At 51.8% G+C, this 24154-nt stretch overlaps 2 protein-coding genes across 7 annotated transcripts in view; both read left to right on the top strand.

The window, feature by feature from the left end:
* Positions 1–13341, top strand: pi4kb (phosphatidylinositol 4-kinase, catalytic, beta). Of its 6 annotated transcripts, none has more exons than XM_023964233.2 (13): positions 1–147; positions 709–1336; positions 1440–1790; positions 2845–2889; positions 3256–3483; positions 3676–3903; positions 5164–5273; positions 8189–8293; positions 8884–9007; positions 9083–9348; positions 9419–9551; positions 9814–9934; positions 12491–13341. In XM_023964233.2, the coding sequence occupies exons 2-13, from the start codon at positions 743–745 to the stop codon at positions 12670–12672; spliced, it is 2487 nt and encodes an 828-aa protein (XP_023820001.1). In that variant the 5' UTR covers positions 1–147; positions 709–742; the 3' UTR covers positions 12673–13341. The 6 variants fall into 6 exon arrangements, with proteins under 6 accessions (XP_023820001.1, XP_078789851.1, XP_023820000.1 ...); XM_023964232.2 differs by having other exon boundaries at positions 93–261; XM_023964230.2 differs by lacking the exon at positions 1–147 and adding an exon at positions 300–454.
* The window catches only part of myo1eb (myosin IEb), a 15965-nt gene continuing 5145 nt past the window's right edge, over positions 13335–24154 (top strand). Inside the window, exons 1-20 of the mRNA XM_004086681.5 lie at positions 13335–13688; positions 15433–15570; positions 15659–15748; positions 16993–17087; positions 17160–17247; positions 18267–18356; positions 18425–18556; positions 18631–18765; positions 18833–18965; positions 19040–19236; positions 19320–19400; positions 19574–19660; positions 19886–19972; positions 20049–20216; positions 20290–20375; positions 22858–22939; positions 23028–23233; positions 23306–23450; positions 23563–23677; positions 23759–23928. Coding sequence (XP_004086729.1) covers positions 13686–13688; positions 15433–15570; positions 15659–15748; positions 16993–17087; positions 17160–17247; positions 18267–18356; positions 18425–18556; positions 18631–18765; positions 18833–18965; positions 19040–19236; positions 19320–19400; positions 19574–19660; positions 19886–19972; positions 20049–20216; positions 20290–20375; positions 22858–22939; positions 23028–23233; positions 23306–23450; positions 23563–23677; positions 23759–23928 — 2328 coding nt within the window. The 5' untranslated portion in view covers positions 13335–13685. The remainder of the gene's footprint in view (positions 13689–15432; positions 15571–15658; positions 15749–16992; positions 17088–17159; positions 17248–18266; positions 18357–18424; positions 18557–18630; positions 18766–18832; positions 18966–19039; positions 19237–19319; positions 19401–19573; positions 19661–19885; positions 19973–20048; positions 20217–20289; positions 20376–22857; positions 22940–23027; positions 23234–23305; positions 23451–23562; positions 23678–23758; positions 23929–24154) is intronic.

The raw sequence follows: 24154 nt of genomic DNA on the forward strand, positions 1-24154 counted from the left end.
GGATTGTTTAGTCGACACTCCGCCGGCAGGGGGCGATGCTGCGCCGGAAACAGGAGGAGGAGGGGAGGCGGGCGCCCCTAGTGGCCGCGAGCAGAATCTAGGATCAAAGTACAGCCGACGGAGCAGCGCGGATCAAACTGTGACCAGGTGAGCTTCACCTGCGCCCCCCACCTCAAGCCCAACTCTGGCGCACGTGCATACAGTTCGCGAGAGTTTGCGGGAGTTCGGCGAATAAAAAAGCGCGGGTCAAAGTCCGGAGCGGTAAGCTAGTTTCATGCTAACTAGCAGTGAGCTATTAGTGAGTTAGCTGTCCGATAATGGGCTCAGCCGCAGCTTAGCCTGTGTGATGGACAACCCCGCCAGCGGTCAGCAGACCCGACCTCCCGCTCAAAACCACAACAAATATGGCGCCCATCCCTAAACCCGCAAGCGCCTGGGGGTGCCGACGAGTGACGTCAGTGACCTGATAACGTCACAAATCAGCAACTTAAACTTTATCTTCTTTCAAAATAACGGAGAAAGTTTTTCGTTTATGTGCACATCTGTGAATGTCTGACTCATTTGTCTTGATCTTATTTTGCTGGATTCTAAATGTTATTATTGAAGTAAAGCTGTTTTTTTGTTTTAATTTTTCGAGCACACTGACCAACGTCAGACTCCGGTGCCCCCTCCCCGCACAGGTGAGCTCATGTCTGACTTGTGTTTCAGTGGAGGAGGGCGGAGCTTCCAGGTGGCAGGCAGCATGGAGGAGCCCCAGGTGGACTCCCCTGACCAGAGCAGCCCCCCAAGATCCTGCAGCTCCTCTCCACCCCTCTCTCTCCCCTCAACCCCGTCCTCATGTGGATACCCCCAGCCGGTGACCCCCCCCTTGGGTGTCATAAGCGAGGGCGTGGCTGAGCTGCGGCTGGTGATTGACGCTGAGGTGGCGCAGCGAGCGTGTCAGGAGGTCCTGGAGAAGGTGAAGCTGCAGCAGGTGGAGGGGGAGGTCCCACATTCGGTCAACGGGCCGGACGAAGCCCCGCCCCCTGTGATCAAACCGCCAGAGATTCGGGAGGGAGAAGACGTGAGCCAGGGCTCGGTGAAGAGCGCGCGGCGGCGGCAGAGACACAACCCCTCCAAACAGTCGTGGCTGCTGCGTTTGTTTGAGTCCAAGCTCTTCGACGTTTCCATGGCGATCTCATACCTACACAACTCCAAGGAGCCCGGCGTGCAGGCGTACATCGGAAACCGCCTCTTCAGCTTTGCACATGAGGAAGTGGACTTCTACCTGCCCCAGCTGCTCAACATGTACATCCATATGGACGAGGATGTGGGCGACGCCATCAAGCCTTACCTGGTGGGTGTGGCCTCAGCTGTGACACTTCACAAGCATTCAAAGACCCCACTGAGTGGCTGACACATGCGTTTCCTGTTGTCTGCGTGTTGTTACCGGGCTGCAGGTGCACCGCTGCCGGCAGAGCATCTCCTTCAGCCTGCGCTGCGCCTGGCTGCTGGGGGCGTACTCGTCCGACATGCACATCTCCACGCAGCGCCACTCCAGGGGTACCAGGCTCAGGAAGCTCATCCTGTCAGACGAACTGAAGCCTGCGGCGACTCGAATACGCAGGGAAGCTCTGACCCTGACGCCGTTCTGCCCCGCCCCCTCCGGGTCCCTGCCGGGGGAGCACAGTCTGTCTCCGGCCAAACGAACGCATCAGCGCTCCAAGTCCGACGCCACGGTCAGCATCAGTCTGAGCAGCAACCTGAAGAGAACCGCCAGCAACCCCAAGGTGGAGAGCAGCCCAGACGAGGTAAGAGAGGCCCGGCCGAGCCTGAGCTAAGCTCCTCCCTCTGGCTGCTCAGGGTTACCTGACCTCCAGTGGTTCTGCTTGTCCATAAATGACAGACTGCATCTCCATTGGTTGAGGATTGCCATGGCAACCTGTGGAAACCGTTCACCCTGAGATCATTGGATTAGAGAACCCCACCTGCTGGTCTGATTACAGAGTTCTGGTCAGTGTTAGATCCGGTTTCAAGTAGGTTTTACATCCTTACTGATGAAGAACAGGCGTATTCCCTACGTGTGTTTGGAGTCCAGCTGTGGGTCCAGCTGCGGGTCCAGCTGCAGGTCCAGCTTTAGTCCAGCTGCAGGTCCAGCTGCGGGTCTAGCTGCGGGTCCAGCTGCGGGTCCAGCTGCAGGTCCAGCTGCAGGTCCAGCTGCGGGTCCAGCTTTAGTCCAGCTGCAGGTCCAGCTGCGGGTCTAGCTGCGGGTCCAGCTGCAGGTCCAGCTGCAAGTCCAGCTTTAGTCCAGCTGCAGGTCCAGCTGCGGGTCCAGCTGCAAGTCCAGCTTTAGTCCAGCTGCAGGTCCAGCTGCGGGTCCAGCTGCAGGTCCAGCTGCGGGTCCAGCTTTAGTCCAGCTGCAGGTCCAGCTGCGGGTCTAGCTGCGGGTCCAGCTGCAGGTCCAGCTGCGGGTCTAGCTGCGGGTCCAGCTGCAGGTCCAGCTGCAAGTCCAGCTTTAGTCCAGCTGCAGGTCCAGCTGCGGGTCCAGCTGCAAGTCCAGCTTTAGTCCAGCTGCAGGTCCAGCTGCGGGTCCAGCTGCGGGTCCAGCTGCGGGTCCAGCTTTAGTCCAGCTGCAGGTCCAGCTGCGGGTCTAGCTGCGGGTCCAGCTGCAGGTCCAGCTGCGGGTCCAGCTGCAGGTCCAGCTGCGGGTCCAGCTGCGGTTCCAGCTGCGGTTCCAGCTGCTGCTCTAGCTGCGGGTCCAGCTGCGGGTCCAGCTGCGGGTCCAGCTGTGGGCCGCCGTTGGCACTGGGGGGAGGGTTCTGTAAATGGAGCAGTCACATTCCGTTTTTCTTCCTCTTGTATCAGGATTGCAGTTCCAGCTCCGACAGCCTGGACTTTGATTCTGGTTCTGTGAGTTCTTTTTTTTCTGCCTTGGTGCATTGTGGGAAACAAAGTCTATTGGGTTTTTGGTTCAGGGTGAGTCCTCAAGAGAAATCTGCCTTCTGTGTATTCACTAATTATGGTGGGTTCTGGCGGGTCCAGACAGTTGGTGCCGGTTTGTTTCTGTGTGGATTCTGACCCGTCTGAGGTCACACGCGTCCTACCTGTAATCAACTTCCTGTGTGTGTCCGGTTTTGTTCCTAACTCGGCTGGATTGGGGCAAATCTGGTTTTGGTTCCGGTCATTTCCTGTTTTGATTGAGACCAAGTGTTCAGACGTTCCGCCTGCAGCGGTTCTTTTTCTGACCCGAGTCCGGTGCCTGTGTGTCATCTGCAGCCGGTCCGGCTGGCGCCGCAGCGGGAGTTCATCAAGTCTCTGATCGGGATCGGGAAGCGTCTGGCCACGCTGCCCACCAAGGAGCAGAAGACGCAGCGGCTGATCTCGGAGCTGTCGCTGCTCAACCACAAGCTGCCGGCGCGGGTGTGGCTGCCCACCGCCGCCTTCGACCACCACGTGGTGCGCGTGCCGCACACGCAGGCCGTGGTGCTCAACTCCAAAGACAAGGTGAGGAGCAAGTCCACATTCATCCCCGCGCCGTGATGTCTTTGACGGGTGGATGCTCCGGTGTCGGTCCACCCATGCCGTTGAGTCACGGGGTTGCTGGAGCCTATCCCGCTACCGTTGGGTGGAGCTCTGCAGTCTGGGGCTGGGCCAATCTGGCGATTGAAAGTCATGTGACCTGTGTCCTTCTCTCAGGCTCCCTACCTGATCTATGTGGAGGTTCTGGAGTGTGAGAACTTTGAGACGTCCAGCGTTCCCGTCAGGATCCCTGAGAATCGGATCCGGAGCACGCGTTCCGTGGAGAACCTGCCGGACTGCGGCATGACGGCAGAGCAGCGAGCCGGCAGCTTTTCCATCGTCCCAAACTATGACAACGACGACGAAGCGTGGTCCGTGGACGACATCGGAGAGCTGCAGGTGGAGGTGAGGCCCCGCCCACATGGGAGGGGTTCAGACTTCAGTGAGGGATGTCACCCACACAGAGGTGTTCCTGTGGAGGGATCAGCAGCAGTCCATCAGGCATGGTGGATCCTGCAGAACCTACGGAGAACAATCAATGAACCCTTTAGAGCAGGGGGCGGGAACCTTTTTGGCCCAGAGAGCCATAAACGCCACATATTATCAAATGTCATTTCGTGAGAGCCATACAATAATGTAGCGTCCCTCCCCCACACGGAGACTTAACCTCCTTTAAGGGTCTTTATTCTGTCTTCATAGCTGACCCCATTGGTCCAAACCCCCCAACGACAGGCTGAGCCACAGAACTGACGGCCAATCAGCATCTCTGCTTGATGCGTTCAATGACCTCTGGAACTTAGAACGTGACCCAACAGCCACCTGGTCCAACGCAGTCCACTCCAACAGTGGTCTCCCACCTTTATGGCCCGGTTAGAAGTCTGGCAAAGTTCTCACCAACTGGTACATAATATGTGGCAGACATACACTGTATCAACGCTACAATAGAGGCAAACACACGGGATAAGAAGTACTCTCCGCTTTTATTTTGACATGAACATTGTACATGGCACAGGTGTCATCATCCGCCCCCCTTCACACTCATGGTGCTAAAAAGAAGGAAACACAACAGGAAGAAATAACTAAGACTGAAACAACACGACTGCCAGATGAAAGGAGCCGTAGGCAAAAAGAAACACCCGTGATCAACCCTATTCTGACCAAAGCAGGCAGAGGGGTAATTCCCATAATTCCCTGTGCTGCAGCTCCCACAGTAACCCTGCAGCCTGAGGAAGTCAGACAGCAGACCAGACGTTTACGTGACGACACTACAAGACAACCAAATAATATGACCTGCATGGAAACTCTGTGATATAACAGACAGTAGGAAACCGATAGTGGAGCAGATTTTTCTTCTCCAAGCACTGCTACCACTGCACCCCCCTCTGGCATCGCATCGCGCCTGAGAAGGACTGGTCTAATGAAAAAAAAGAATAATTACAGATTTGTCTGTGAGCCAGATGTGGCCATCAAAGAGCCAGATGTGGCTGACGAGCCCTGGGTTCCTGACCCCTGCTTTAGAGTTACAGTGTCAGAACAGACGGACGATTGATCTCTGGAGGAGTCCAGAGCAGAGTCTACAGAACCTGCCAGACCTTCCTGAACACGTCTGATCGTTCCGGGCAGGGGGGGTACTGTGCTTCCTCTGACTGGCCCCTCCTCTTTCAGCTCCCAGAAGGCCACACCAACAGCTGTGACAACATCAGCCAGTTCTCTGTGGACAGCATCACCAGCCTGGAGAGTAAGGAACCCATCTTCATCGCTGCAGGAGACATCAGGTCAGCGAGAAACTCCGTCCTTCTGAGTTGCAGGATCCGTGGGTCCAGGATCTGCTCAGAACTGCAGGGAGAAAGATCCAGATCCAATATGGATCTAGGGCTCTGGTTCTGGTTCCCCCCGATCCAGTCTTTGGTCCAGGTCCCCGTCCTTTTTCAGTCACCTTCTGTTTATTCACATTGTGTTTTAATATGCAGGAAAAAACATAAGGAAATATGGATCAAAGTCACATCTGTGCAATATGTATTTATTTGAAACAAATCCACCAAGTTTCTTTTTTTTGAGTGTTCAGCAACATATACAGTGAAAAGACATTCAAACTTTTATTTTTTAATACCCCAAACAAACAAACCCACCCTGCTGTACCATAAAAGAAAAATAGTTCAATACAATAAACAAAGATTTTACTGACTGGAGTAACAGAGTTACCCCTCAGAAAGAAGCCATGGATCAAAATCTGGCTGCTAGACATTAAAGAACTCTGCAGGTCAACCCTTCATTGAAAATCTGATTTATTCTAAGTTAAGGTGGCTCATAAGATCGACAAGATATTTCCTAAAGGAGGGGGTTGTTTGTTTTTCCAGTGCAGGAGGATTAGCCGTCTGGCCAGAAGTGTAGTGAAGGCGATTACACTTTTGGATTCACTAGAAAGCTGCAGAGAGAAGTCTGACACACCAAACATCCCCATTAAAGCCTCAGGAGCAATGTGTGCCCCCTATGCAGCAGAGAGAAGCTGAAAGGTTGGGCCAGAAGGCCCCCAGTGCCGGACAAAACCAGAACATATGTGACCGTGTACCTGGTTCCCTTTCACATCCATCACAATTAGCATTAAGGTCTGGTTAGATTCTAGCTAGCTGTACTTTGGACCAGATCTGTGAACCACCTTGAATTGGAAAAGCCTTTGTCTTAAGGCTGAGGATGAATAGATGTTCTGATGTTCTGCCGTCCATCCTCTGATGGGTCTGTAGCCAAATCCTCTTCCACGTCCTTTTGCTATGAGTCAGAGGATGTGTGTTGGATGAGTTGGTCGCTGTGTAGATTTTGCTGATGAGTCCTTTTGATTGTGGATTAAAGGTCAAGAAGTGAGTCTGGTGGTCGCGAGGGGAAATGGGTGAATGTGGTAGATAGAAAACATCGAAGTTGAAGGTATCTGAAGAAGTGAACATCAGGAATTCTAAATTCACGTTTTAGTCTCTGAAATGAAACAAATTGACCTTCGATGAACACATCCTTCAGGGTTCTCAGAACAATCAATATGTAAAAGAGTTATCAGTTATAGAAGGGAGAAACTTATATATACTTTCATATATTGACATATTTTTAGGCGCAGGCTTCTCCTAAATTGTGCCCAGATTTGAAGTGAATGTTTAACTACTGGGTTTTGTGAAATTTTGTCGAGAGATTGTGACAGTGGTGTTGTTGAACAAAGCAGAGAGTGTAGAGAGGCAGATTGACATGACACAAAAATAAAGGTATGGACTGGAAAAGATATAGAAACTTAGGTAGTATGTTCATTTTAACAACATTAATTCTCCTCCCAAATAAATTGGTAAGGATTGCCAGCGTTGCAGGTCTTGTTTTACACTATCTAACACTGGAATAAAGCTTGTTTTGTACATATATTTATGATTGCTTGTGATCCAAATCCTTAGATACTTGAATTTATGCTGGCTTCATTTAAACGGTGTGGAATTTGACACATCTTTTAGTGCAACAGGATTTATGGGCATCAGTTAGCTTTTGAGCATAATCATTTTGAAGCCTGATATTTTTCCAAACTCACGCAAAAGTGTGAGTAAATGAGGACAGATATATATAGTAGTGTGTCGTCCGCGTACAGAGACACTTTGTGTTCAGAATCTCCTCTCTGAATACCTTTAATAGAATCATCGCTGCCGTGTGGCGTTGGGGGGGTTCTGGCTGCCGCTACCACTGCGGCGGGGGTCTTGGTGTGGGGATGGCTGGTCACTCCCCCTCCTTCCTTTCACATTCACATCCATTTTAGAAGAACATAAAGACTCACCTGAGCACAGGTGTTTTGGATTGATAGTTTACGTGATTGAACGAAATGTTTCACACTAGTTGGTTTGAAGGCATAAGTATGCGTGTGTGAACATTATTTGTATTGTGTACATGTTGACATGTGGACATTTTTGGAGCCAACAGGTGTGTGGACAGGCCCCGCCCCCTCTAGACGTGTATTACATCTGAACCTCAATGTAATGAGTATAACCATCCAGCAACTTGTTGCTTTATGCTGCTTCATGGTTTTACCCCCCCCTTCCTATGATCACCTTCCCCCCCCCCCTCTCTCTAACATCCCTCTCTCTTCTTCCCTTCTTTCCTTTTCCGTCCGGTCCAACACCAAATAGTTTCAAATATGATTAAAATTAATAAAGTTTGGCCTCAATTACAAAAGGGGTTTATTCAGTCATACCTTTGGTTTGTCTGAAGATTAATAACCCCTGTTGTTAAAGTAAAATATGTCCAACACAAGAGGCCCTCAGCTCTCATCTGCCTGCCCAGCTGTTGGACAGGACAAGTAAAAAAAAAAAGGAATCATCGCCTCGAAGAGTAATTGCCAGAGGTCCAATGATCAAAGTGAATAACAAAGGTGATAAGGGGCATCCTTGCCTTGTTCCACATCCCAGCTTAAAAAAAGGTCAAAGATTATCATTGGTACGAATTGGAAGAGTAGAGAATATGGATCATTGAGATAAACCTTGGGCCAAAACCACATTTTTTAAGTGTATAAAAAAGGTAGAACCCACTCCACACGATGGAATGCTTTCTCAGAGAACCATTTCTGGTGTATCTGGTGGAGAGGGATGATGAAGAATATCTAAGAGTCTTCGAACATCGTGAAAAGCAGGTCCCCGTCCTTTGTGCTGGTTTAAAGCTCCGCCCTCTCTTCCAGGCGCCGTCTGTCAGAGCAGCTGGCTCAGGCCCCCACCACCTTCAAACGAGACCCGGAAGACCCGTCAGCCGTGGCCCTGAAGGAGCCGTGGGAGGAGAAGGTCCGGTAAGTCATCCTCACGACTGCTGTGGCTGCAGGAAGTCAGTGGGAGGACTTTCAGAATAAAAGCTCTGAACAGCAGTTTTACAGAACGCCAATTCAGCCGTTTGTGAACGAACAGAAGCCGTTAAAAAATGATTGTGTGTGTGTGCATATGTGTGTGCATATGTGTGTGTGTGTGTGTGTGTGCATATGTGTGTGCATATGTGTGTGTGTGCATATGTGTGTGTGTGTGTGCATATGTGTGTGTGCGTGTGTGTGTGCATATGTGTGTGCATATGTGTGTGTGTGCATATGTGTGTGTGTGTGTGCATGTGTGTGTGTGTGTGCATATGTGTGTGCATATGTGTGTGTGTGCATATGTGTGTGTGTGTGTGCATATGTGTGTGCATATGTGTGTGTGTGCATATGTGTGTGTGTGTGTGCATATGTGTGTGCATATGTGTGTGTGTGCATATGTGTGTGTGTGTGTGCATATGTGTGTGTGTGTTCATATGTGTGTGTGTGTGTGTGTGTGCATATGTGTGTGCATATGTGTGCGTGTTCATATGTGCGTGCATTCATATCTGTGTGTGTGTTCATGTGCGCTCCTGCAGGAGGATCAGGGAGGGGTCTCCCTACGGACACCTCCCCAACTGGAGGCTGCTCTCCGTCATCGTGAAATGTGGAGACGACTTGAGGCAGGAGCTGCTCGCCTACCAGGTGCTGCAGCAGCTCCAGGTAACCTGGCCCCCCTCACCACACCACCCGGTTCTGACTCCGGGCCGGACCCTGACCCGTGTCCGTTTCCTGTAGTCCATCTGGCAGCAGGAGCGGGTGCCGCTGTGGATCAAGCCCTACAAGATCCTGGTGCTGTCAGCGGACAGCGGGATGATCGAGCCGGTGATGAACGCCGTGTCGCTCCACCAGGTGAAGAAGCAGAGCCAGCTGTCTCTGCTGGATTACCTGCTGCAGGAGCACGGCGCCCCCACCACCGAGGCCTTCCTGACGGCCCAGAGGAACTTCGTCCAGAGCTGTGCTGGCTACAGCCTCATATGCTACCTGCTGCAGGTCAAAGACAGGTGAGCGCCGCCCCGCCCCCTTGCAGCCTCAGAGCCACGCCCCCCTCACCTGCACGCTGTCTGTCCGCAGGCACAACGGGAACATCCTGCTGGACGCCGACGGCCACATCATCCACATCGACTTTGGCTTCATCCTGTCCAGCTCGCCCAGGAACCTCGGCTTCGAGACGTCTGCCTTCAAGCTCACCTCAGAGTTTGTAGATGTGAGTGTGCCACACCTCCACCCGGCCAGGGTGGAGCTTTGGAGAGAAATCCATCCAGGAGGCGGGGCTTCTCAGTTCCCACCTCCTTCCACAGTCACATGGGGTCTCCAATCAGCAATGAAACATGTGTCTGTCACAGTCCAGACCATCTAAGTTGTTTCCGGGTAACATCCCAGCCAATCAGGCGTGGAAGGCCTGTGATGTCATGTTTCCTCCAGGTGTGTCATGTGACAGTGGTTTTTCCCTCCATCTGGTCTGGTAGGTGATGGGGGGTCCAGACGGCGACATGTTCATCTACTTTAAGATGCTGATGCTGCAGGGTCTGATAGCAGCCAGGAAGCACATGGACCGAGTCCTTCAGGTGGTGGAGATCATGCAGCAAGGTGAGCACTCATGAGGGGGGGGCAGACTCCAGGCCTTGAGAACCGGCGTCCTGCTGGTCCGTCCTGTTTAGTTTGTTCTGTTTGGTTTGACCCGTTTGGTTTGTCCCGTTTGGTTTGACCCGTTTGATTTGTCCCGTTTGGTTCGTCCCATTTGGTTTGACCCGTTTGGTTCGTCCCGTTTAGTTTGTTCTGTTTGGTTTCACCCGTTTGGTTTGTCCCGATGGTTTGACCCGTTTGATTTGTCCCGTTTGGTTCGTCCTGTTTGATTTGTCCTGTTTAATTCGTTTGGTTTGACCCGTTTGCTTCGTCCCATTTGGTTCGACTCGTTTGGTTTGACCTGTTTGGTTTGACCTGTTTGGTATGTCCTGTTTAGTTTGTTCTGTTTGGTTTCACCCGTTTGGTTCGTCCTATTTGGTTTGACGTGTTTGGTTTGACGTGTTTGGTTTGTCCCGATGGTTTGACCCGTTTGGTTTGTCCCGTTTGGTTTGTCCCGATGGTTTGACCCGTTTGGTTTGTCCCGTTGGTTTGACCCGTTTGGTTTGTCCCGATGGTTTGTCCCGTTTGGTTTGTCCCGATGGTTTGACCCGTTTGGTTTGTCCCGTTGGTTTGACCCGTTTGGTTTGTCCCGATGGTTTGACCCGTTTGATTCGTCCTGTTTGATTTGTCCTGTTTAATTCGTTTGGTTTGACCCGTTTGGTTCGTCCCATTTGGTTCGACCCATTTAGTTTGTCCCGTTTGGTTTGACCCGTTTGGTTCGTCCCATTTGGTTTTACCCGTTTGGTTCGTCCCGTTTAGTTTGTTCTGTTTGGTTTCACCCGTTTGGTTTGTCCCGATGGTTTGACCCGTTTTGTTTGTCCCGATGGTTTGACCCGTTTGGTTTGTCCCGATGGTTTGACCCGTTTGGTTTGACCCGTTTGGTTTGTCCCGATGGTTTGACCCGTTTGATTCGTCCTGTTTGATTTGTCCTGTTTAATTCGTTTGGTTTGACCCGTTTGGTTCGTCCCATTTGGTTCGACCCATTTAGTTTGTCCCGTTTGGTTTGACCCGTTTGGTTCGTCCCATTTGGTTTGACCCGTTTGGTTTGTCCCGTTGGTTTGACCCGTTTGGTTTGTCCCGATGGTTTGACCCGTTTGATTCGTCCTGTTTGATTTGTCCTGTTTAATTCGTTTGGTTTGACCCGTTTGGTTCGTCCCATTTGGTTCGACCCGTTTGGTTCGACCCATTTGGTTTGACCCGTTTGGTTCGTCCCATTTGGTTTTACCCGTTTGGTTCGTCCCGTTTAGTTTGTTCTGTTTGGTTTCACCCGTTTGGTTTGTCCCGATGGTTTGACCCGTTTTGTTTGTCCCGATGGTTTGACCCGTTTGGTTTGTCCCGATGGTTTGACCCGTTTGGTTTGTCCCGTTGGTTTGACCCGTTTGGTTTGTCCCGATGGTTTGACCCGTTTGATTCGTCCTGTTTGATTTGTCCTGTTTAATTCGTTTGGTTTGACCCGTTTGGTTCGTCCCATTTGGTTTGACCCGTTTGGTTCGTCCCGTTTAGTTTGTTCTGTTTGGTTTCACCCGTTTGGTTTGTCCCGATGGTTTGACCCGTTTTGTTTGTCCCGATGGTTTGACCCGTTTGGTTTGTCCCGATGGTTTGACCCGTTTGGTTTGTCCCGATGGTTTGACCCGTTTGGTTTGACCCGTTTGGTTTGACCCGTTTGGTTTGTCCCGATGGTTTGACCCGTTTGGTTTGTCCCGATGGTTTGACCCGTTTGGTTTGACCCGTTTGGTTTGACCCGTTAGGTTTGTCCCGTTGGTTTGACCCGTTTGGTTTGTCCCGATGGTTTGACCCGTTTGGTTTGTCCCGATGGTTTGACCCGTTTGGTTTGACCCGTTTGGTTTGTCCCGATGGTTTGACCCGTTTGGTTTGTCCCGATGGTTTGACCCGTTTGGTTTGACCCGTTTGGTTTGTCCCGATGGTTTGACCCGTTTGGTTTGTCCCGATGGTTTGACCCGTTTGGTTTGACCCGTTTGGTTTGACCCGTTTGGTTTGACCCGTTTGGTTTGACCCGTTTGGTTTGTCCCGATGGTTTGACCCGTTTGGTTTGACCCGTTTGGTTTGTCCCGATGGTTTGACCCGTTTGGTTTGTCCCGATGGTTTGACCCGTTTTGTTTGTCCCGTTTGGTTTGACCCGTTTGGTTCGTCCCATTTGGTTTTACCCGTTTGGTTCGTCCCGTTTAGTTTGTTCTGTTTGGTTTCACCCGTTTTGTTTGTCCCGATGGTTTGACCCGTTTGGTTTGTCCCGATGGTTTGACCCGTTTGGTTTGACCCGTTTGGTTTGTCCCGATGGTTTGACCCGTTTGGTTTGTCCCGATGGTTTGACCCGTTTGGTTTGTCCCGTTGGTTTGACCCGTTTGGTACTGTGGTACCGCTGGATGAGGAGCTAGAGTTGCAGGGTTGTTGGTACAGCTGCAAATCGCTGGCGCTCAAGGCCTGGAGTCTACCACCGGGGGGTCTGTTCCACCTGCAGCTGACGGTTCTACCCCCCTCCCCCGTGCCCCCCTGTGCCCCCAGGTTCCCATCTGCCCTGCTTCCACGGCTCCAGCACCATGCGGGCTCTGAAGGAGCGCTTCCACATGAGCCTGACGGAGGAGCAGCTGCAGCTGCTCATCGACCAGCTGGTGGACGGCTCCATGCGGTCCCTCACCACCAAACTCTACGACGGCTTCCAGTACCTGACCAATGGCATCATGTGACTGCAGTCATGTGACCTGCTTGACTCCTCCCCCTGGAGGATTTCACACTCCTCCCCTTGCAGCTTCAGTCTGTTGATTCTTTTATTTCCTTACTTTCAGAAAGACTAGCTCTGTCCCGTTGCTTAGCCCCTCCTCTTTTTACCTCTGTAGACTTTTTTTCTCATCGCCTGCTCAGCAGGTCAGGTATGAACTCTGGACCTGCAGGTGAGGCGGAGCAACTGAAGGACCAAGGTGTGTTTGTGTTTTAACTGAGCCAAAGAACTGCAGCTTCTGCAGCGGCAGGAAGGACTCGGACTCTGAGGAGTACCCGGCTGGACCCGGCTGGACCTCCTGGGCTTCCAGGTGTGGAGCAGCAGCTCTCCTGTTTTGTGCTGAGGTCCAGACTTTTGCACGTCCAGCACTCAGGGGTCTGACAAGGCGGCGTCTCTTCTGCATCACTTCCTGCCGCTCCATCTCATGAATCCACGTCTGGGTTCTTGGTTTGGGTCGGGTTCTTTAGAAACCTGCCAGAAGATGAATCTTCTGCACTGAAGGATCCTGCTAGTTCTGCCAGCAGGAGGTGCTGTGGATCAGCGGGCAGCACAGTGAGGATCTCCTGTGGGACAGGAACCAGAATCAATCTGACAAACTGAAGGAAAAATCACTTCAATAAAATCCTATGGAAACAAACGTTCTGCTCGTCTCTTCTTTGGGAATACAGACACCGTACTTCTGCGCTCTGGGGCAGCAGAGTTTCTTTCTGACTTCATTACCCAGAGTTCCAGAGGACTAGAGGGGAGGGGCCTCACCTGCCCACACCTGCAGGGATTTGAGTTTCTGAAGACTGAAGGAGTAAAACAGACGGAGAGAAAAATGTCTCTAAGGTCAAACTGAGGAGCTTGGATCCGGACTGAGCAGGTTCTGGTCCAGTCTGTGCTCCTGAAAACACCTGGACCCATTAGGACCAGCCCGGATCAGAACCACTGGGGATTTGTGGAGTTTGCTCTGAAGCAGGAAGTGGAGTGGCAACAAACATGGTGAGTTTATAGCCTTAATCCTGATAGCGGTTCTGGTCCCAGCACGGCCTCGGGCCTCTTCTGAGAGAACACCTGGACTATGCAGGTGAAGGGTGAAGATCAGAGCCACGACTCAGTCCGGTTCTTCTGTCAGAACTGAATCTGGAACAGAGAGCAGATCCACCTGCAGCTCACTTGTGGATCACTGTTCAAATCCATGTCTATGTGAACAATCCTAATCCCAGATTAAAACGGATTGAATGAAAACACTTGAAAAAACAACAGAACCGCACCTTCAACCAGAGACCGAGATCTTAAGACAATCCAAGAGCCAATCACAGCTCAGAACCTGAGGAGTGGGAGCATTTCTCAAACCAGATCAATCTGATATCAGATCAGTCTGAAACCTCCTAATTCTGAATCTAGATTATTCTAGAAATCCAAATTAAACATCCTAATGAAGATCCACCTGAGCTGATGGTTCTGCTGTCAGATTAAACCATCAAACACCTGACAGTTTTTGAATCTATAGGAATGCTGAATGACCAATCAGAGCCAAGCACACAGATGTGGGCGGCGGCCTGTTAACGTTCCCAGAACCATTTAAGGGAATGGCTGCAGTCCCAGCATGTTTGCTTCCTTACCTGAAAGACTGGCTGCAGCCCACACCTGCCTGGGGGGCCACCAGCGTCACTGACTCCCCTGCATCTGATCTGAAGGCTCGGACACGCCCATGGCGTGCCGCGTCCTGCTGCGCTGCGTGCGCTCACAGGGCTCAGGAATGCTGGGGATTCAGCAGAGACAGCAAGGCTCAATGCCCCCCCCCCCCCCCCCTTCCCAACATGACACAAGGGAGGGAGGAGGGGGGCAGAGGAAAGTCACCTGAACTCCAGTTTCACTTCCTGCAGGATCCTTGAATCGTCATGGCGACGGGTGAACACATTGATCAGCTCTGGTGTTTTGAATGTTAAGTGATGCACCAGAAGTTCCTGCTTGAATGACCTCATGTTTTCTTTCTGGGGGGGCTGTGGCCTGTGGTGTAGAGGTGGAACAGCCCATCTCTGATTGTTTAAAAGATCACAGGTTCAAGTCCGGCCTTGCCTGCTGCTTAACCCTTGTTCTATCCTAGGCACTTTAACATTGGGAGTAGGGTCATCTAGACCCACTAGACAGAGCTCTGAACCTTTGTTCTTCAATGATTTGTGATCTTCACTGGTGTCCATGGATTACATGAAATCTTTCCACCTTTATCCACCTTTGTCATGGTAGGAAGAACATGTCAATGCAAGGGGGGGGGGGGGGGTCATCTAGGATAGCACAAGGGTTAAGTGTCCTTGGGAAGGCGGTGAACCCACGCGGCTCCTGGCGGTTACAGGCTGGTGCCATCAGCGTGTGGTGTGGGGGGGTGTTTGGGGGCTGTAAAGGCAGAAACATCCACCATGAGTTCTTCTGGCAGACGCTCTCTGCAGCTACAGAGTGTCCGTCTGCTGAGAACGGCTGATCCTTCATGTCCAGTCAGCCGTTCCTGAGGAGCACAGTTCCTCTGCTGCTCCTTAGCTTTGGTTCATCTGGTTCTGGTTCTGGTGATGTCGGGTCAGATGTGTCTCCACCCATGCAGAACCAGATGTTCCTGCTGAGGCGTCGCCTGGGTCTGATCGTCTCCCGTCGTTCAGGTCATCGATCAGGAAATGTTTCACGTGAAGATTATTGACTTTTTTCCCCCCTGTTTACTAATCAATAATTGATGATCTCCCCCCCACCCCAGGGAAGCAAGGAGCGCTACCACTGGCAGGCTCAGAACGTGAAGGTGAGCGGCGTTGACGACATGGTTCTGCTGTCCAAGATCAACGAGGACGCCATCACGGACAACCTGAAGAAGAGATACATGGACGACTACATCTTTGTATCCTTGCTGTCGGGTCCACAGTTCTGAGGAGCAGCTTCAGAACCTGGTTCTGGTTTCCTTCTAGATCCTTGACCCACTTGGTCAGACATACATCGGTGCAGTTCTGATCTCTGTAAACCCGTTTAAACAGCTGCCATATTTCACCGACAGGGAGGTGGAGCTGTACCAGGGCGCGGTGAGGCGTGCACAGAAACACGCACATGCACACTCCCACATGGGCGCACACTCCCACATGCGCACGCACACTCCCACATGCGCAGGCACACTACCATATGTGCACGCACACTCGCACATGCACCTGCACTCTCGCACCTGCACACTCTCACATGAGCGTGCACACTCGCACCTGCACACTCCCACACTCCCACATACGGGAATACTCACATATGCGCACACACTCACAAAGGAGTTCACACTCCCACATGCGCCTGCACACTCGCACATGCACGTGCACACTCCCACATGCGCAGGCACACTCCCATATGTGCAAGCACACTCCCACATGCACACGCACTCTCGCACCTGCACACTCTCACATGAGCGTGCACACTCGCACACTCGCACCTGCACACTCACATGCGCGGGCAGACTCGCACAAGCACGCGCACACTTACACATGCGCGCGCATACTCCCACATGCGCCCGCACACTCCCACATACGCGAATACTCACATATGCGCACACACTCACAAAGGAGTTCACACTCCCACATGCGCCTGCACACTCCCACATGCGCAGGCACACTACCATATGTGCACGCACACTCGCACATGCACCTGCACTCTCGCACCTGCACACTCTCACATGAGCGTGCACACTCGCACCTGCACACTCCCACACTCTCACATGCGCACGCACACTCCCACATGCGCTCGCACATGCGCCTGCACTTTCGCACCTGCACACTCTCACATGAGCGTGCACACTCGCACCTGCACACTCCCACACTCCCACATACGGGAATACTCACATATGCGCACACACTCACAAAGGAGTTCACACTCCCACATGCGCCTGCACACTCGCACATGCACGTGCACACTCCCACATGCGCAGGCACACTCCCATATGTGCAAGCACACTCCCACATGCACACGCACTCTCGCACCTGCACACTCTCACATGAGCGTGCACACTCGCACACTCGCACCTGCACACTCACATGCGCGGGCAGACTCGCACAAGCACGCGCACACTTACACATGCGCGCGCATACTCCCACATGCGCCCGCACACTCCCACATACGCGAATACTCACATATGCGCACACACTCACAAAGGAGTTCACACTCCCACATGCGCCTGCACACTCGCACATGCACGTGCACACTCCCACATGCACGTGCACACTCCCACATGCGCGCACATGCTCGCACAGTAGCACCTGTGTGTGGGTGACCTGGCGTGTTCTTCCTCCAGGCTCAGTATGAGAACCCCCCCCACATCTATGCCCTGGCTGACAACATGTACAGGAACATGATGATCGACAGCGAGAACCAGTGTGTCATCATCAGGTAGGCGGAGCTTCACTGGGGTCTCCTGCCTGCATGCAGGTGTTCACTCCTATGAAACTCTTCTTGTTCCAGCGGGGAAAGCGGAGCTGGAAAAACGGTTGCTGCTAAGTTCATAATGAGCTACGTGTCCAAAGTCTCAGGAGGCGGAGACAAAGTCCAGGTGGGTAAACCTGCTTCACTCTTCACCACGACTTCAAGGTGTTACGAGCCCAAATGAAATATGAGGTGACACAGAGGTCATGGAGGTCATGACTCCACCTTCACAGGTGTCATGGGAGTCCGTTTCAGTTTGGACCCAGAGTGGGTGTCAGTTCCTGTTCTTTGGCTTCACCACCTCAGTGAGCAGCAAAGTGTCGACACTCAGGATCTCTACTGGAACCATTTGGTGGAAGAGCCTTGCTCAAGGGCACCAGTGATGTGAACACTGCTGGAAATATATCCCATGGATGTGATCCTAAAGGGATTCAGACCAGCAACTGTGTGGCTGGAAGTCCATCTTCCTAACCACCACGGTCCCGAGAACCTCCCTGATCTTTGTTACTATAGTGCAGATCACCTGTGACCAGAAGGTTGCAGGTTCACTTCCATGTGTCACAGATACAGGGACACTGACCCTGACGTTTCCCCTGGTGGTGTGGCTCGGGCCTTGCCTGTGCACGAGCGCCTTAGGCCTTACAGAACACGCCGTTTTCCGTTCTCCCGTTAGAGGAAGTCCTCCCTGGGCCGGTGTGTTGGACGGCGAGCAGCTCATGTTCTGCTCTCTGAACAGCATCCAGTGTCTCGCGTTTCAAGTCCATCATCCTGTGAACACCTCTGACCCGGAACTCACTAGAGTTTCACATGATCATTAACTGACCCAGAAACCATAGATGGTCTGAGCATGCGCCTCAGTTCCTGCTCCAGAACCCACATGAACCGGTCCTACTCCCTGATCCAAGGTACCAGTTGGTCTCAGATGGTCCCCTGCCCCTTGGTTCTGTTGGTTGATGTAATGGGTCAGCTGAGACATTTTGTCCTGAGGAACAGACTGGTGTGAGGTTTCACTCTAGATCCAACAATCTTTAGATCTGGTTCTCCTCTTACCTGGAGAGCACAGACAGACGGTCTGCCTTCTGGATCCTGTTGGTCCTAACAGTACTTCCATCTCTGTCGTTGTCATGGTGACACTGTGGGATGCAGCGCGTCAAAGACATCATCTTACAGTCCAACCCGCTTCTGGAAGCCTTTGGAAACGCCAAGACCGTCCGCAACAACAACTCCAGCAGATTTGTGAGTATAGATCCAGGAGAACCAGAACCAGCAAGTGCACAAGTACACACTCTGGACTGTCCTGTCAGGGAAAGTACTTTGAGATCCAGTTCAGTCGAGGAGGAGCTCCCGATGGAGGGAAGATCTCCAACTTCCTGCTGGAGAAAAGTCGCGTTGTGTCGCAGAATCAAGGGGAGAGGAACTTTCACATCTACTATCAGGTACTGCAACACAACACGAGTGTAGAGTCATGGCACAACGAGTTGTCGGTGCAATCAAGTCTGTGTGATGTCAGCTTCTGGGGGGGGCCAGCAAGGAGCAGATGGAGAACTTTGGCGTCACCACTCCAGACTATTATTACTACTTGAACCAGACAGGAACCTTCACGGTGGAGGACATGGATGACAAGAAGGATTTCTCTGATACCATGGTCTGTACCCGCCTCTGCACCTGTCTGCGCGTTGGCTTGCAACTGACCTGTTGCACCTGTCTGTCAGGGGGCCATGTCTGTCGTGGGGCTGTCGGTGGACGAGCAGGAATCGGTTCTGCAGCTGGTGGCAGCGATCCTTCATGTGGGGAACATCAGCTTCAGGGAGGAGAACAACTACGCAGTGGTGGAGAGTCAGGACTGTGAGTGAGTCTCTGTTGACGTCCTCAGTAAAACCTGAAGAGTTCACCAAAGAGCCTGTGTGTCCCCCCGCCAGTCCTGGCCTTCCCCTCATACCTGCTGGGGATCTCCCAGGACGGCCTCTGCAGCAAACTGACCAGCAGGATCATGGACAGCAAGTGGGGCGGGAAGAGCGAGTCCATCTCGGTCACCCTGAACACCGAGCAGGCCTCCTTCTCCAGGGACGCCCTGTCCAAAGCCCTGTATGCCCGCCTCTTCGACTTCCTGGTGGACGTAAGTCCCACAACCTGGGGGAGGGACTATCCGAGGGGGGAGCAGCGGTTCGAGGTCCCATGTGTGTCTGTGTGTTGTTGCAGTGCATCAACAAAGCCATGCAGAAGGAGCAGGAGGAGCTGAACATCGGGGTTCTGGACATCTACGGTTTTGAGATCTTCCAGGTACGTGGCTTCTGTGGAACACCAGAGTCCTTCACAGACCCAGAGAAGGTTCTAAAGCTTTCATGGTGTTGGTGACGTCTGCCCCCTGCTGGACGTGTTTGGAGGTGCACATGAGCTGGTTTCTGGTGGCTAAACCTCTGACTTTCATGGAATTCACTTTCCTTCCTTTTCAGAAAAATGGCTTTGAGCAGTTCTGCATCAACTTTGTCAATGAGAAGCTGCAGCAGATCTTCATTGAGCTGACGCTGAAGGCAGAGCAGGTGACCTTTGACCCCCCTCTTAGATCACAGACACCAAAGGCCTGTTCATGAGGATCCGTTGGGTGCTGGTGACGGTTTGAGGAGATCGGGATAAAGCCAGGTTCCTGTGTTTGTAGAACTTGTTCAGTTCACAGCTGAGACTTCATCAGCTGAGTTATAGAGGCGGAGCCTGCATGATGTGGGGACATGATCTCAGTGCAATGTCATTAAGAAGTATGTCTGCAGGAGGAGTATGTTCAGGAGGGCATCAAGTGGACCCCCATTGAGTACTTCAACAACAAGGTGGTCTGTGACCTCATCGAGTCCAAACTGGTGAGCTAACCAATCGCAGAGCAGCAAAGGAAAAAAGGCTGCACTTTCTCCAATCCTCTTTGTCACCTTGTCCCAGAATCCTCCAGGAATAATGAGCATCCTGGATGATGTTTGCGCCACCATGCACGCCAAAGGGGAGGGGGCGGATCAGACGCTGCTGCAGAAGCTGCAGGGTCAGATCGGATCACACGAACACTTCAGCAGCTGGAACAAAGGCTTCATCGTCCACCACTACGCCGGGAAGGTGCCACCACACCCGCACACCTTTGTGCTCCCTGACACCTGCTGAGTCCAACAACACCTGTCTGTGTGTCCAGGTGTCCTACGATGTCAACGGCTTCTGTGAGAGGAACCGCGACGTCTTGTTCAATGACATCATCGAGCTGATGCAGGGCAGCCAGTTGTAAGTTCTGGTTCTGCTCGCTCTCCCATCTCATTGACATCAGGTTTGCAGCCTGAAGGTTCAGAACTGGATGATACTTCTGACAGAGAGAGGCACTGTGGTTTGTGGAGTCGCAGGGAAGAAGAACATTGGAGCTCTTTAGGACATGGATGAGGGCTGTAAGACAGTGGTGAGATGTTCTGTTGGTGTGACAGACAGGAACCTCTGAGGAGCATCATGCTTGCAGATGATACTGTGACCTGAGTGCATGGAGCAGAGAGGTGGAGGAACATCTAGAGAGGTGGAGGGACATTTAGAGAAGTGGAGGAACAATCTAGAGAGGTGGAGGAACATCTAAAGAGGTGGAGGAGCATCTAGAGAGGTAGAAGAACCATCTAGAGAGGTGGAGGAACAATCTAGAGATGTGGAGGAACATTTAGAGATGTGGAGGAACATTTAGAGAGGTGGAGGGACATTTAGAGAGGTGGAGGAACAATCTAGGGAGGTGGAGGAACATCTAGAGAGGTGGAGGAACATCTAGAGAGGTGGAGGAACATCTAGAGAGGTGGAGGAACATTTAGAGAGGTGGAGGAACAATCTAGAGAGGTGGAGGAACATCTAAAGAGGTGGAGGAGCATCTAGAGAGGTGGAGGAGCATCTAGAGAGGTGGAGGAGCATCTAGAGAGGTGGAAGAACATCTAGTGAGGTGGAGGAACATTTAGGGGAGGTGGAGGAACATTTAGAGAGGTGGAGGAACAATCTAGAGAGGTGGAGGAACATTTAGAGAGGTGGAGGAACAATCTAGAGAGGTGGAGGAGCATCTTGAGAGGTAGAAGAACCATCTAGAGAGGTGGAGGAACAATCTAGAGAGGTGGTGGAGCATCTAGAGAGGTGGAGGAGCATCTAGAGAGGTGGAGGAACATTTAGAGGGTGAGGAGCATCTAGAGAGGTGGAGGAACAATCTAGAGAGGTGGAGGAACAATCTAGAGAGGTGGAGGAACATTTAGGGGAGGTGGAGGAACATTTAGAGAGGTGGAGGAACAATCTAGAGAGGTGGAGGAACATTTAGAGAGGTGGAGGAACAATCTAGAGAGGTGGAGGAGCATCTCGAGAGGTAGAAGAACCATCTAGAGAGGTGGAGGAACAATCTAGAGAGGTGGTGGAGCATCTAGAGAGGTGGAGGAGCATCTAGAGAGGTGGAGGAACATTTAGAGGGTGAGGAGCATCTAGAGAGGTGGAGGAACAATCTAGAGGGGTGGAGGAACAATCTAGAGAGGTGGAGGAACAATCTAGAGAGGTGGAGGAGCATCTAGAGAGGTGGAGGAGCATCTAGAGAGGTGGAGGAACATCTAGAGATGTGGAGGAACATTTAGGGGAGGTGGAGGAACATTTAGAGAGGTGGAGGAACAATCTAGAGAGGTGGAGGAACATTTAGAGAGGTGGAGGAACAATCTAGAGAGGTGGAGGGAACATCTAAAGAGGTGGAGGAGCATCTAGAGAGGTAGAAGAACCATCTAGAGAGGTGGAGGAACAATCTAGAGAGGTGGTGGAGCATCTAGAGAGGTGGAGGAGCATCTAGAGAGGTGGAGGAACATTTAGAGGTGGAGGAGCATCTAGAGAGGTGGAGGAACAATCTAGAGAGGTGGAGGAACATCTACAGAGGTGGAGGAACATCTAGAGAGGTGGAGGACCATCTAGAGAGGTGGAGGAACATCTAGAGAGGTGGAGGAACATCTAGAGGTGGAGGAACATCTAGAGAGGTGGAGGAACATCTAGTGAGGTGGAGGAACATTTAGAGAGGTGGAGGAACATTTAAAGGTGGAGGAGCATTTTATTGTTCTGGATTGTTCTGAAAAGGAGACGATTAAAGGTCAGCTGCAGTGAGACAGAGAATTTGTGTGTAAATGACAAGAACTCTAAAGGAATGGTGAGATTACAGGAAGCGGAGGAGGAGAAAGTGGAGGATTTTAGGACTCGGTGAAGCATTAAAGCAAAGGTGGAGCAGACTGTGGGGAGAGCAGCCGTCTGAAAGCAGGTTGGAGCAGGTGGAGGAAGGTGGGACCAAAGGTGCAGCCATGTGGGTGGTTCAGAGACAGGAGGCAGAGCTGAAGATGCTTAGGTTCTGTTTAGAACCAGGATGGATCAGGAATGGATCCATCAGAGGATCAGATCATGGATGCTCTGGAGATCCATGCAGGGAAGCAGATGGAGACGTTTGAGAGGAGGAACAGTGATGACGACGATGGTGGAAAGATGCTGAGGGTGGAGCTACAGAAAAGAGAAGGTTCGTGGATGAAGGAGGACATGGGGGATCACCCCATAGACTTTTGACATGCTTGTGGAAAAGTCGGTCCATGGCGTTTGTTAATGGATGCAAAATAATGTTCAGGTACGAAGAGCAACAAAAAGGTTCAGGTAGAGGTTCAGGTACCAGACCAGATCAGGTTTGACGTGTTTGTGTGAAGACCTCATGATGACCTCTTTGCGGTGTGTTTGTGGAAAGTCCGTTCATCAGAGCTTTGTTCCCGGAGAGCCTGGAGGCTGAGAAAAGAGGCCGGCCCACCACTGCCAGCAGTAAGATTAAGGTGAGATGGAGGTCAGAAAATGAAACAAACATTGAGGAAAGGTTTCTGTGTCAGGTGGTACCAAACAGACTCCTCCTTTCCTCTGCAGAAACAAGCCAACAGTCTGGTCCAGACCCTGATGAAGTGCACTCCTCACTACATTCGCTGCATCAAACCCAATGAGACCAAACGCCCCCGGGACTGGGAGGAGAACCGGGTCAGACACCAGGTGGAGTACCTGGGCCTTAGAGAGAACATCAGAGTCCGGCGAGCGGGATATGCTTACCGACGTCCTTTCAACAAATTCTTGCAGAGGTCAGGCATCATTCTTGGTCAAAATTAGCACTAGGTTCTATTTCATACCAGCATGAACTTATGTTTCTTCAGGTACGCTATCCTCACCAAGGAAACATGGCCTCACTGGAGGGGAGAGGAGCGCCGTGGGGTCCTACACCTCCTAAGCTCTGTCAACATGGACCAGGACCAGTACCAACTGGGCAAGACCAAAGTCTTCATCAAAGCTCCAGAGTCGGTATGAAACACAATACAATCTCTCTGTTGTGAACTTCTGAGGTTCTGTTCACAAGAACCTGGAGAAGTCCGGGATCTGGTTCTGTAGGAAGATGCTCATTTCTGTTTTGCAGCTCTTCCTGTTGGAGGAAATGAGGGAGAGGAAGTACAACGGATACGCTCGCGTCATTCAGAAGGCGTGGCGCAAACACATCGCTGTCCGGAAGTACGTCAAGATGCGGGAAGAAGGTGAGACTGGAGTTGTGAGACTCTGGAGAGGCTTCCTGTTTGTGTCACCTGATCCGGACCAGAACTCTTCTCTACTCTCAGCCTCTGATGTGCTGTTGAACAAGAAGGAACGCCGCAGGAACAGCATCAACAGGAACTTCGTAGGCGACTACATTGGGACCGAAAACCACCCTGAGATCAGGCAGTTTGTCGGCCGTAGAGAGAGGATCGACTTTGCAGACGTGGTGGTGAAATATAACCGCAGATTCAAGGTAAAACACACGGTTCTGTTTGTGACCCAGTTAGAGCTGAGACATAGTTGAAGAACCGGCTCAACAGGAGGTCCTTCTGCAGTCAGAACTTTTACAGTATCACAGCAGAGGGGGGACTTGGACTTGACGGCATTGCTGTCAGATCTAACAGCTTTGAGAACGTAGAAATGCCAGCTGTCTTTTTTTGTTACCCAACAAGCTGTTTAGCCCTTAAACACCAGAGATG

The sequence above is a fragment of the Oryzias latipes genome, chromosome 16 (assembly GCF_053564925.1).
Source record: "Oryzias latipes strain Hd-rR chromosome 16, Olatipes_Hd-rR_3.1".
Taxonomy (NCBI): Eukaryota; Metazoa; Chordata; class Actinopteri; order Beloniformes; family Adrianichthyidae; genus Oryzias; species Oryzias latipes.